The sequence below is a fragment of the Xiphophorus maculatus genome, chromosome 4 (genome assembly GCF_002775205.1).
Source record: "Xiphophorus maculatus strain JP 163 A chromosome 4, X_maculatus-5.0-male, whole genome shotgun sequence".
NCBI classification, from domain to species: domain Eukaryota; kingdom Metazoa; phylum Chordata; class Actinopteri; order Cyprinodontiformes; family Poeciliidae; genus Xiphophorus; species Xiphophorus maculatus.
Window position 1 is genome coordinate 13,665,516 of NC_036446.1, and position 14,742 is coordinate 13,680,257.

Below are 14,742 nucleotides of genomic sequence, written 5' to 3' on the forward strand. Positions count from 1 at the left end.
GTAGAAAAACATAATATTTCCTGGGAAAGTATTAAGAAATGTCAGAAATTTTGTGAACAATGTACTGAACTGTTGGGTAAATGAAATATATATTCTTCTAAAGATGAAGAGTTTAAGACTAAAAAAATATTATTAGTTCTGAGTGGTTCTCATGTTTCTTCTTGTGGGTTTCAGGGCTCATCACTTTACTGTGAGCCCTAGAGATGAAAGCAGGTGTTTAAAGTAGTTAAATCTGGAATGATCCCATGTAATGTTTCTTTAATGTCCAAAAAAAAAAAAAAAAGCAACCCTGAATTAGGAGGAGCTGGATGACTACCACGTCTCCCAGTTTTGCCAAAGTTGGTTCAGAGGATTCTGTTTGGCCAAAAAACATGTACACACTTGTAAAATTGTTTTATAATTAATAAATGTTTTACTAGTTAGCAATGGACACACACTGGTTATTGCTACCAAGAATATTTTTATTTAGTTACTTTTTAAAAACCACTGTTTTTATAGCATTTTATTGTTTAAAGTTTTTCTTAATAAAATTATACTACGGTGTGCTCTATAGTCCGGAAAATACGGTATTTATGTTTGTAATAAATATGCGCAATCATGGTGTAGGAAGTAAAGAAAAACATGGTGGTGGCACCATCATGCTGTGGGAATGCCACACATCAGGACTAGATTTTAAAAGTACATCTGGAGATTTATGAGCAGCATGTCCTATTCGATTACCATCATTTCCTTTGTATGAAATAAAACTACTAGTAACTCCAAATAGAAGGAAAAATAACACTGCTAGAACTGTTACAATTAAATGATGTTATGCATTTTATTTTAAACTTTCTTGTTTTTACTCAAGGTTTTTGCTCAAGGTTTTCTCTCTATGGTTCATGTCTAGGTATCATTTTAGCATAAACATTTACACTGGTGTTTGTGATCCTTTGTGTATTTGGAAGTATGTTTTAGCATTTAAAAGACATGTAGGTCTTTTAAGCAAACATGTTCCTTTGCAGCAAATTATTTTGTGAAAATTTGATCTGTACATGTATGACTGTGTGTTCATAAATCTTTTGGACACTTGGACAGCTCAAGCAGCTGTTGTGGTTTTCTGTCTGTGTGAAAGCATTGCATTCATGTGTTGCTCTAATCACTCTTCCACTTTCTTGTCTCTCCTTCCCTGATATACAAAGCTAACACAAAAATCCATAATGTGCAATAAACTCTTGAGGCCTAAATAGGAAAAAAAGAGGAAAGAAACCCCAACGCCTTTATTAAAGCTTGACTAGGGTTGTAAAATATAGAGGCACTGCAGGTGTAACAGATTAGGTAAATACTAGAAGTGACAGAGGCCAATTTATTTCACTGGAGAAAGTAAGTTGAATTATTTACAGCTGCATTACTTAAAGCCAGTCATCAGTGTAGAAACAATCTGTTGTGGTTAAGGCTTTATAAACCAGGATTAAAAGTATAATTTCTGCCCAGTAGCTTCTTTGTAAAACATAATATACTCAGGCCTTTTAATTGAAATGTCAATATTTAGGTCCAAAAGGGTTGCATTGACAGTTTCCCAATTTTAAAGGGGCAACTCTTCCAGGTTCTCACATTCAGAGACCGATTGAAATATAAATCAAGTTTTTTTTCAGGTTGGATGCATAGTGTCAGTCATCATTTGTCTTCAAATTTCAAAGGTTTATATTTCTCAGATTGCTCTATATTTGGCACCATCTACTTTTCTTTAAACTCAGAGCCAATCTTTCTGTTCCTGCTGAAGGAAGGACAGAGAGAGGTTGTGGTTGCCATCACCATGTTTCATGGTGGACTGTGTTGAGGGTATTGTGATCCTACACACAGTGCTTTCTACTCAGACCAGAAAATAAAAGGAGCTGAATGGAAATCCATGCTAAACATTTTTGACTAATATTTGTTATAATTTAAGACAGCAATAACATGATACATTTTTTAATATGTCACAAGTACTTTTGAAAGACCCCATTTTAATAGCCAGAATATTAGAATTTTATGCTATGAATTATCATAAAAATATAAAGGAAAACACCTGACTACAGAGTTTCTGATTCCTCTGAGAAGGTGTAATTTGATTTGCAATTTTTTCCACTGTAATGTGCATGTCGTGATTGACTGCAAATAGAGAGATGTATTCAAGCACAAACACACAAAACCAGTCTCACAACTTAATTCTTTGAAGTGTCTTCACATGTTCTTTTGTCACATATTAGTAGAACATTTATTTATTCAATTTTTAAATGTAATCACCAGTTTAAGCTGCTTTACTGTCTTTTATATTCTTTATAATGGTCCTTTTTTCTGCTAAGTATTAAGATATTGTAAGTAAAGAAACTAAAATGCATATGGAAATGTTTTGCCTTGATAATCAAAGCTGAACACGATGCTTTAATACGAAAACACTGAACTTTACTTCAAACAATTCCAATTAAAATTTTGACAAAAGCTATTAAGGTTTATTTAAGCCGAAGCAAGCCTGTTCTCTTTGATGGAAAAGAAGATCAGCAACTTGTTTTTATTTAGAAGAGAGGAAATAGCCCTTGCTTCTTGTCATCGGGATTAGGCAAGAGAATTGCTTTCATTTGTTTGACTGTTTGCAGCAAAAAGCGTGTTATTGTCAGATGAAACAAGCGATTGATTTCAACTGTCAGAGAAAATATCTTTGTAGAGAAGGGGAGAAGATTAAAGATGGTGTGAGGGGAGAGAACAAAACAGGAAAAACAAAACAAAGAATACAGATGAAAGGAAATGCTGAAGGTAAATTGTAGGAGTCTTCAGTGCTGTGTTTGTGTTCTGTCAGCAATAACAGATTGACCCACTGTTGACCATTAGTTGTAGCTTATAGTATATTAGAACAACTCAGCATTGTAGCACAGTTTATCACAGATACGCTCCTTATGCCACGTGTCTGCACAGAAAGATACACACGTTTCACAAACATACAGAGGACTGCTTACCCCCACTTGCTCACTGCACCCATTTTGTTTGTCTTGCTTTAACACATGTTCAGCAGATTGCTGAGTTCATGAATTTGATATTCCCACCCGTCCTCGAGCTGCAGAATTTCTTCTGGAGTGTGTGCGTTTGCACCGTATGTGTGTGTGGCGTATTTATAGGTCAACCTTTGAAGCTTGAAGCTTGCAGAGGAATTTAAAAGCTTATCTCCACAATAAGGTAAATACAACCTCTCACTAAAAAATGCTGTTGGGAATCAGTGATTTTTACTGTCACATCTAATCTAGCTTTATGGCTGTGGATAGGCTAACCTTCACTGGCTCCAATACGGATCCCCACAAGATGGAGAAGTCTGTGAGAGCTTGGTCATTCAACCAACAAAAAATAAAGGGAATACTTTCAGATTACTAAAAATCATTGATATGTTTTTGTCAGTCTTCTTTTTTTGCTTCTATATTCACAATGATTAATATACAATGTTGCACAGGAACTCAGGGAATCTCTGCTTGGCTCTAAAGTTTTTCCTCAATAGCATTTATTAGGTCATTGTTAGCACTGAGGCAAGCATTTTACTGCTATGCTTCACAGTTACTTGCTCTCATGGTGTCATCTCCAGCAGCCATAGGCAGCTGTTTTCAAGGACACACCTTTTTATGACATACAGACATCGTTATAGAATAGCTGGTAAACATGGTGGAGCACAGAGCAGCTATAAAGTTAGGTATTTCTACAAGGAGTTGCTGAGGGATAAAAACACTCCAAAGAGTGTGACTTTTTAATCAGAAACCTCAAGACACACTACCTCAAATTAAAGATGCCGTTACTCAAAGTGCTAATAATGTAACATATGAATCCAGTGATTAGACTGGTTTTGGCTGCCCACACGTGGCTTAACAATCATGAATTGCTAGTTAAAGGACCAAATGAAATGGGAACCAGCACACTGTCACTAGTTTGTTATAGAGCTTTAAAAGTGACATTGCCAAATGGATCAATAATGTTTGACTTTACAGAAATAGAAATGGCAAATAGCTCTTAAAATGAGAACTAACCATTAGTCAGTTACTGGTTTCAAAGTGCACCATGGTTTTGGAACCTGTAATCTTTATGTTATCCTCCTCTTTTACACTGTGGTTCTTATATTATTTGTCTGTATCCAAAACTGCTACATCCCAGAGTAGATCAAAATTTTCTCCAGCTGTATAGAGCACAGTATAAAGTAAGACGACTTGTGTCTGCAGAAGCTTTCGTGATATGATCAGTTAGTACTCAAGTACACCTTGTTTGAAATGCTTTTTTACTCTTGAGTAGTTATTTGGATGACTACTTGAGCAAAGAGCTAACAAAGAAATGCTTCTCTTTGTTGGGTACAATTTTCTGGTACTCTACCACCTCTGTCATTCATTGTGTCAAGCTATTGAAAGGTTGTAGATTTTTTTACTTCCATCTTATGACATCATTCTCTGACTTAATTTATGAAATTTAACATTTTCAAGGTGAGAGGATTAACAAATGTGTGTTTGAAGTGTACAAAACAAACACACACACACAGACACACACAAATTGAGTTTATGTCTTTCTATCTTCATAAGGAGTTTGCATTGACTTCCATTCATTTTTTTCATTTATTTACATAGCCTAACCCTTGCCCTAAAGCTAACTATTAATAGTACATGCCAAACACTAAACCTAAGAAATTCAATTCAAACCTTAGTCCTAAACCTAACCCTTAACGTCATTTATTCTCACTCGGTTTGGGCTTTGAGCTGCATAAGGAGCAGTCGGTCCCCACAACGTAGTATTTGTTAGGAAAGTGGACCTTACACTGTTTCAAAAACAAGGCCACACACACACTCACGCATCATCAATCCTCACCAATCTTTGCTATCTCAGACAGCAACCCCTATTCCATGGTGACAGTGTTTGGGATTTACTCCCGAGGTAGCCTTGATTCTTTTGGGGCCACTCTTTGTATGTGTCCTTTTTGTGTGTATGGGGATGAGTCAAACTGAGCATGATAAATGACTCTTGATATCAAAAGCTTATCATGTGGCTGGTGAAAACACAGACTTTCCTCCCTCACCCAACTACCACCTTCTGTAGGTCCACTTAACAGTGGCCCAGCGATCAAATTACACTTTTGTTTTTGAGTTATAAATCATACGCTTAAGATGAAGAAACAAAAATAATAATCCAGCTAATTTCCAACCACGGAGGCCTGTACTCCTAATGAGAGTGCTAAAGATCACAAGGGGTGTGGAAGGCTTTATTGACATAGATCTGCTAATTTCAAACTCTGAACTTCGATCTGGCTGTGGACAGACCGGCAAGTCGATACAGTACACAACTTATTTTCACAGCACAACATAGCATGCAGCTGTAACACTATACATTAATAATTACAATGTTCAAAGGAAAATGCTTCTTTTATACAGCAGAAAATGTCAAGAGGTTTACAAAAACATAAAAAATAACAAAATGAAAGTTTGTTTTTATTTTTTATAATTAAGAAAATGTTGTGCATTGCATGGATTTGAAGATACCTTTTAAAACTTAGACTGAAAATTAAAGATTAAAAAAATAAAACAAATTTTGAGGGTACCTAGGTTGAGGCAAATGACTAATTGTAGATATAGCAATTTCCACATTAGGTTGTCCCTTTTTTAAAAGGTCCCTTTTTCTTTTGTCGCTTTAGTGTCTTATTACAACTCAGGTCCAGTCTATATTGTTTTTCTACTGTTGTGTAAAGGGAGATGTTTGCTTTTTGAGGCATGAAAAGTAATTACATTTTTCTAAAGTTGGAGTGCTTGACTTTCAAAAATCTTTGGGTCATGTTCAGACATGCACTTTATGTAGGAATAAAATGTTAATTATTTCATTTGTAAGTGATTAGCAATTTGTTTTTGTAAAACAAACTTGCTAATCACTTCTTCAAGAAACCTTTGACCAGACATAGAAATCAAATTTGGAAATTAGGTCATAATGAGAAACAAAGACTTTCCAAATATTTTGTATATTCTCAGCAAAAAGACATTAAGGTATTTGCAAAATTTTCGAAGAAAATGTAATGGTGTAAAATATCACAGTAGCACACAGAGTTCAAAGTATTTTGATGTAAAAAAAAATTCAAATACTGAAAATAAAGTTGAACTTTCCATAAACTATAAAGATTTATTTTAGACAAAATAGCACCTCTAGCACAATGACACCCTTAAATAGATTACAAGTCCTAAATTAAATATTTAATGCACACTGGAACAGAGTTACAATATGTCAACCAGGGAGTGACAGAGGTTGAAAACCCATGCATGGGTTTATTTTCCAAAAAAAAGGCAACTTTCTTTGGGGAGATATAAAATTTATAAGTTTAGTTTCACCAACATAAACTTTACCAGTGTTTATCAAAGGTCTCACACTAGTTCCACTCTGATATTCCATCAAACAAAGCAAACAAAATGTGAACTCATGCTTTAAAGCTACGTATTGTTTTTAATTGTAATTGTCTGTAAGTTAATATGTTTTCTTTAAACTATTTTTAGTCTAGAATGCACTTATATTAGATCGTAAAGACCTGCTTTTATCCAAGGTGAACACCCGAAGTGCCCCAAACCCAACTGCACTAGTTTGATGTTTTAAACAGTTTGACGGTGGACTGTCAGAGAGTGCAAGTGCTGGAATTGGAGAAAAAGACAGACAGAGAGAGGTTGTGGTATTTGTTCACTGTGTGATAAATATAGCAGGTGAGTGGGTGGAATAAAAACAACCCAACACTAGCAGGATAAGAGAGGAAACACAGGAGAAAGATATAATGACACTGGGAGCGAGGCAATATGACATAGAGATAATAATAGCAAGGCAGCGAGGAGGAAACATAATGACACTTAGGGAGAGATGCGATGAGACTAATACAGAGATAATTGTGGTGAAAGTAGAATGCAGGGAGAACAGGAGGCATAAGGGGATAAGCAGGACAAAGGTAGGAAGAGGAGGGGAGGGACGACAACAGCAGGGGGAATGGAGATGGAGACACTGAGCAGCAAGCAGGAAGAGATGCATTGAAATAAAGATGGTGATAATATGGGTGTAATAAAGAGTCGAGTGTGGTCAGGGGTTTGGATGGGGACAGAGAGATTGAGTGGGGAAATGGTGAGGTGTGGGGAGCACAGATAAACATAACATGGGACAAAAACAATGATTTTGACTCAGAGATAATGAAAACAAGGATGGGGTTGAGACAAAAGAAGGGGGGATGGGTTTATTGAGAGGATGAGGAAGATAAAACAATGGCACCAGAAAAACAGACAGCAGATTCCTTTCCTCTCATGTCCTGTCCTCTCCTCGCTACTTTTTCATTGCCAGTATTGAATCACTGCAGTCAATAGTTCTCCACTGCGTGACTTGGAAAGATGCATTTGATTTGTGGCCCAGGACACTGTGGAAAGAAGAGGCAAGCGTTTGATTTATGAGTCGGGGGACCTTGTGGTCAGGTTCTATTTGGGCACCTCACCTCTTTTGCTTTATCTCAGCAACAGAAATTTAACAGCCTGCATGAAATGTAGATTAATCCAAAAACTCTTTTAGATACCACATCTGGCTAGATAGAGTTGTTGAATAGAAGTTAATTTTTAAGTACAGAAGGATTGGTTTCAAGTTGCTTTGGTTTGTTTGCTGGTGGTGGTTTTCACATGAATGGCAATCTGGGCTGGCCTCTCTACTTCCTAAACAATTAAAATAAAAACATGAGATTCAGGATGACATGCTGTGCAGTCTCTCGCAAGTCATGCAAGCGAGGCTCCCTACTCTCCGTAGCACACAAGGGGCACCTTCTTAGGAAGGCCAACTCCCTCATTGGCACAACTGACAGATTAGTTATATATTTTTGTATCTACAGCTTATAAACTTCCTTTCACAATACAATGTTGGGTCCAAAATTGCAGCTGTTGCATGTCATCCAATCTGACCAGCATAAATGGAACAGAGATGGTGTTTAGCCCCATGTTTTGGTGAAGACTGGTACAGACCTTAGGCTGTGTATGAATTCATGTCTGCAGCTTGAGTGTCCATGTGCTAATGACAGCACACTTTTATCTGCATGTGTTTAAGTGGCTGTTTCACACTCATCTTTCAGACACAAAGATTGTTTGATGTCACTCACATTGACCACTTTTTCTTTCTCCCTTTCTTACCTGCAATAGCTCAGATGGACTATTTTGTCCAAGTGTAGCAACTAAACAAAAAAAAGAGCAAATAAAAAAAATTATTCATGTGATGTTTAATATCATTAAAAGACAAGGGGCATATAAGATAGAAAATAAAAACTACTGAGAGAGGATAAAACATTGGAACGCCAGTCCAATTTCTTGATCTATTTTTTGACTGTAACACGTCATCAGACAAAAAGTGTGTAGACTTTTATTCAGATCAATTTCTCAATAAGTTACTTGTCAAATTGTAATGATCCAATCAGCAGAGTGTGGCTATTTTGGCCAGAGAAGGTGAAAATTGAGCTTGTTTATGGTTTGCTATTTACCAGGTGGAAGGTCACCAGCCATTAACTGATCAGTGGCCTCCATCAGCAGGTGCTTCATGGTTGCCTCTGCAAAACATTTTTATTAAATTTGTCTAGTGGTGGAAAAGATGGTACAAATCATCTAGTCATACAGAAAACACAGTTGATTAGTTGTATACTGTGAAATTGTGTGTTAAATGATGATGTGTGTTAAACTTCATGTAAAATGAACTTTGTTTGTAAACTATATATAATGAGGAAGAAAAAAATCTCATTGAGATTAAAAATCTCATTTACAAGAGTCGTGAGCTGCACATCAGCAAAACAAGATAAAAACAAGACAATTTGAACCTTTAAAACATCTCAAAGACAACATGTGATTCTAAGAAAACAAATCATATAGAACTGTGCTATGAGCTTCATAAACAATGTTATAAATTGATTGAAATTCATTTAAACATTAATAAGCGCAAATTTATAAGATGACCTAATTGCTGACAAAAATAATGCTATTATTGCTTCTGCTCAAATATATGTTCACCTATTTTTTAAGAATCCTCTTTGACATTTTGAGATAAATCTTTAGTACTTAAAAGATAGTTGAAGATACTGTTAGCATGCATGTTTTAGAAGATATTTATTTTTTTTAACAATTAATGTGTAAAGTGGATGAATAAACAAAAGGAAGATATAGTTATATTTACTAATAGTTCTAAAGAAAACATCCATATTGTGCAGAATATGGCATTTATGTTCTAAGATGAGATTTAGCTTTTTGTAAAGTAACATTGTAGACAAGGTAAACAGATGTTGTATGAATGAATTACCTATCTCAGTGGCAGGTAGGCTGTTTACTTATTTGACAGATATCCTAACTTGTAGAAAGTTGCCAGTGTATTTCTCAGTTTAGTATTAACTAAAGAGTGGGAGACTGTGCTCGTCTGATAGCCGAAACAAATCTGTGGTTTTACAACCAAAAAATACAATATTTCCAGACAGTTTACCTCCCCACTGACATCAAATACAGCTGACTGACGGCTTGCAGGTACAGGAGATAGCAGGTAAAAATGATGGAATGTCTCTAGGATTTTATTGGAATGAAGATGAACCACTGAAAGGCTCTGATGCAATTTATTTTTGAAACCATAACTTTTTAAAACAATTTTGCAACCTGAAACTAGAAATCAGTCCATGCCGTCTCTTTACTAATAAGGGTTCTTAAATCCAGACATGAAAGACTTTCTTCAGCTGCAACAACAAGTTGACATTGGTGATGCCGAGAAGTGCTAAAAAAAATTACAGTCACGAAACATCTGAAGAAAACCCAAAAAACAGGAGAAGAGCTTGATGCTAGATTTACTTAGAAGCTAAGCAATGGACTTCTTAAAATCCCCGAAGTATGGTGCTACAATATGGCTTGCTGCAAGTGTCTGCTGAATTCTGCTTATCCCATCTGCTCAAGAGGAGGCAGAGGGGGATCAAGCAGCGGAAGGGATGGCAAAACGAAAGAGAGACAACTGAAGACAGAATGAGAGACGAACACAAATACGACTACAGGGGAGAGAGGTGAATTGGGCTGGAAAGACAGCGGAGAACAATCTGAAATTAATCTGGACACTCCAGATGGCTTGAAGTTTGTGCTTGTGCATGTGAGAACACACATGTATAGATGCTTTCCTGTAACTGGCAGCTTGTCCTTTTCAGCTTGTGTATAGAGATCAGTAGCTTGTGTATTTATGGGCTTCTGTGAATTTTGTGCCATTTCACACCTATGGGAACATCTGTTTTGTTACGGTGAGCATTGTTTTGATCCTGTTTGATGAAGAAAGACAGAAACACATACAAAATGTCCCCTATGTTCACTCCAAAGCCCATACAAGCAGGTGCATTGATGCACCAAAATTCATCCATCGTACCACACGCATATAGATGTAGGGCTGCAGGGGAACTGGTGCTTATCTTAAGCGGCCATTGGGTGAAAGGTGGATATGTCATCTATTGGTCCGTCAGTCCGTCCTGTTTTCCTTCCTTCCAACTAAGAACAATTTAAACGCATTTTTCAAATCTTTCACATTTCTGGGCTTTTACAATAACAAATTTTGCTGGACGATAAATTGTCCAAGAATGAATTGCGATAATTGATGATATTGTTGTTTTGAGATCATTTTCAAGTAATATAATGGTAATGGCATAATAATGGAAGAACACATTCTCAAAGATCAATAAACTTTAATTTCTAATGAATATTTAACACTGGAACTCAGACATTTCAAATATACTAAATAAATTAACAAAACAACAGAAACAACAAATAAAATGAAATATGAAGCCTCTGTAAACAAAATGTTCCTTCAAAAAAGGGCTAGTTGAGACTAAACACAACTTTTGTCATTCAGTTTTTGGTAGAAAGAGACAAGTGATAAATCATGCAAATGGAAATGATTGAGTTTGTTTTAATTTATCATGCTATTAATTGATTTATTTCTTATTGTGACAGGCCTGGCTGTGTTTGATAGGACCACCTACTATGACTATTAAAAAAATATGTAATTAACTTCCTTTGGCAATCTTCATAAGTGATATTGCATTGCACTAGAATTTACAAGGTGGGTTTCATTGTATTTCTGTGACTGGGTTGTGACCAAGTTGATTGTTACCCCTTGAGTGCACAAAATATCTGAGTGTGGGAGTAAAGAAAGGTGTTTTCTCCCTGACCCCAGGTTATTAGATCAATAGTCATCACTATCTCAGATGCAATTACTGCTGGGTTTTATGTTGGATTTCCTCACACACACTGTGTGCTACGTGCTCCGTTTATACTTCAGATGGAAGTCTATTTAGAGTGTTCATGAGAAGAAAGTAGCAGAGCTGAAATAATGGAGAAGGGAGGGAAAAGTGCTTTAAGGGGTTGTTGATATGGGGAAAGAGGAGAATAAAACCTCAAAGACTTGAGGCACAGCATGTCACAGTGTGACACCTTTTGTTTTCCCACACTGTCAACTTATTCTAGACAGCATTTCAGAGGAATGTGTTGTACTTTTGCCTTCAGTACAATAAATTCCTGTCTTAAGTTGCAAGTCACTTCTTAAAAAAATATTGTATTTTGTAAAAGCTTACAAGTAAAGATAGTATTAATGTTATTTCATAAAGCATTGATGTTTAAAACTGATAAAGTTGGATTCGTATATTTTGTGAAAAAGGTCTAAATACTAAATTTACCACATATTATACTCTGCTCAGTTTTTTCCTGTGAAATTCAATTGACATTTTTACAAAAAAGAAGGCTTTATAACTAACCTCCAGTCTGTTCTAATAAATTAAGACCACTATGAGAATATTTCTAGACTCTATATTGTGTTGTAGGAAAATTGTTTTCCCTCTAAAAATCCTAATATATTTGTTCTCATGTCTTTCTCGCAGCTGATTCCTGTGGTGGTGTAGTCCAAGGCCTGAATGGGACCATAGAGTCTCCTGGTTTTCCCCATGGCTATCCCAACTATGCCAACTGCACATGGCTGATAATAACAGGGGAGAGGAACCGAATACAGCTAACCTTTGTTACGCTGGCACTGGAGGAAGACTTTGATATTGTATCCGTCTATGATGGACAACCATCGCCTGGCAACTTAAAAATGAGGTTTGAAATTATTTTGATATTTTTACCTTCCTTCTTGTTACCGTTTTCTGTGCTTCCTCTTCTGTGCTTTGTAATACTATGGACTGCATTTTGAGTTTTTCCTACAAATTCGTCCAACTTCTGCTTGGTGGAAACATAAAAATGGGATAGGGGGCTGTCTGTGTCTTCTCCCTGAAGTTATTTCACTCATAGAGGGATCAGGTGGAGTAACACCTGGACAGATTCCCATTCCAGTAAAGACTTGTATTTGCCAAGCAGTCATGAACACAAACCTACATCTTAGAGCAGAATAGTGTCACTCCTTTTGGATAAAACGTAACCCATTAATGTCAACTCCACACAAAAAAAGCGCAAACTGAGTTTCAGACCAACACCCTTCGAGCTGTGCAGTATCAGTGTCACACAACCTGCTGCCCCAAAATACTCTCTGATCTCAAGAGTTTGGTAACGTTGTTAATATTTATTTGAAAAAGAAATTATAGCTTTTTAGTATCAATAATGAACATCGAGTCCTCTTATTGTGTCACTAAAAACAGACTAATTGCAATTACTCCCTCAAGCTGCAAAATGATTAGAATTATATCCTTTTGCAGTTTTTCAGTACTAATTTAGCATTGTTTCAAAAACAGATTTCACAAAGTTATAGCTAAGGGACACCGACTGTTTGTCTTGATTAACTTATAATATTCAACAGGCTACATATCAATGAGTTTCTGTTGACAGTAAAAATCAGCGAATAATTTGCAAACTCAATATCCACTCCTCTGTGTTGGATCCACTTTCCTTTTGAGATAAATTTAAAACAGGGAGTCCAATAACTCCAGAGGAAATCATAAAAGGATGAAGATTATAAATACTCAAACTGCTAATGTGGGTAACATTGTTAAAATAAAATAAACTCACTAAGTGTAATTGATATTTTTATGATCATCTTTTGATCATGATCCTCTTTTCTTTTCACAAAATACTTGTGATTTTGCCTGATCACAAGTATGGCTGGAATTATTTTTAATGAATTAAGATGTTCATGACATGACCAACCAATAGAGAACAATGTTAAGATGTCAGTACAAGTTAACATTGTTAAGCTGTACTTAACAATGTTAAGTTAACCAAAATAAAATATTCCTAATATTTCCCTTTGGACCTTTATGTGGACATCTAGTATTTAAGACATTGTTAATTATTTTCTCAAAAGTACCATATGTTTTAAATAGCAGATACACAGACTCAAAATTTGTTCTTGACTTTTAAAAAATATTTCATCCCACTATCAGGGCTTTTCTATTTCATGGGCAGTAATAATTGATATTTGACGACTTATGGCAATAAGTCTTCAGAAAGAAAGTGTGTTGATTCTGTCTTTAGCTCCACCATGCTACTTATTGATTTGGATTCCTGTAGTTCCTATAGGAATCATTAGTAGAGTTAGTAGAGAGACAATTAGACCTTTATCAGGTGGACTGAATAAGGCTAATTGGAGTAAAAAGATTTGTTAGGAAAGCATGTGGAAATGTGAACCATAACACAGATATTAATATATTGGGGTTTGATAGAACATATAATGTAAAGTTGGGTGAGGACAATGCAAATAACAGAAATGCCCAGAAACATTTCCTGTCAAACTGAGTCCACTGCAATAAGAGAACGGAAACTCCTCTATTTAACAGTTTGCACATTTACCCAAAACAGTCACATACACACACATCCATCCATTGTCATACACAGGAGGGATACTGGTACCTGTCACCACCTGTCCACAGGCGAGAGGCGGGGTCACCAGTCCATCGCAGGGCAACACAGAGACAGACAGGATAAACAATCATGCATACGCACACGCTCGCCTAAAGAGAGATCAATTAACTTTACCTTGTTTAACCTTGTTTTAAATCTGCACATTAAAACCACAGGGAATTACATTTAAGCTGTTTTGTATAATTATTCTTAGATATCCTCAGTCTGAAGAAAAACCAAACATTTCACAATTTTTGATTGATTTTAAAATGAATATTTTATTGAAGAAATCCATTGACTGTGAAAACCATCCAAAGTAAAAACGAAGTAAGTCGAATTCTATCACCAAGGATTCAACATAAAAGCATATGCAGCATGCTCTGAGATGTGGAGTCACTACAGCAGTGCAGCTTAATATTTTGTTTTGCATGTTTAAAATTTCTAAAACAGTAAAGATTTTGTTGTTTCATCCGATGATCAACAAAAATGCTCAGAGATCTGTGAGGTTTTGATGAATGGGCAGCACTCCAGCTTGGTGAAAGAGGTAGGAATTCTAATATTGCTTCAGAAAGGGCAAAGAGAACAAAATATACAGTACAGAGCTGGTAAAATGAGGATATCTTATTCATAGTCCTCTGTGTGCGTAGGAGGGATGAGCTGGGAATGCACCAAGTGTAAGGTTGTTGGTACAGTTAGATTTTTTTCTTGAAAACACTTCACAGCTATGTCATGTGTCATTGTTTAAAAGACATTTTTTTCTGGGTAGATGAGAATAGCCTGTACAGCTGGTGATTGAAATAAAAGAAAAAAAAGATCAGATCGGGATCCTGTCTCCTGTTTTGCGTTACAAAAGGCTTAGACTGCTGAAGGATATCATATAAAGATATTTTGTGCA

The 14,742-nt window shown here is 36.0% G+C and overlaps 1 protein-coding gene across 4 annotated transcripts in view; it reads left to right on the forward strand.

The window, feature by feature from the left end:
• The window catches only part of csmd1 (CUB and Sushi multiple domains 1), a 413,944-nt gene that overhangs the window by 99,311 nt on the left and 299,891 nt on the right, over positions 1-14,742 (forward strand). For all 4 annotated transcript variants that reach the window (XM_023332533.1, XM_023332535.1, XM_023332534.1 and 1 more), the window contains exon 2: positions 11,897-12,113. In XM_023332533.1, the coding sequence (XP_023188301.1) occupies positions 11,897-12,113 (217 nt within the window). The remainder of the gene's footprint in view (positions 1-11,896; positions 12,114-14,742) is intronic.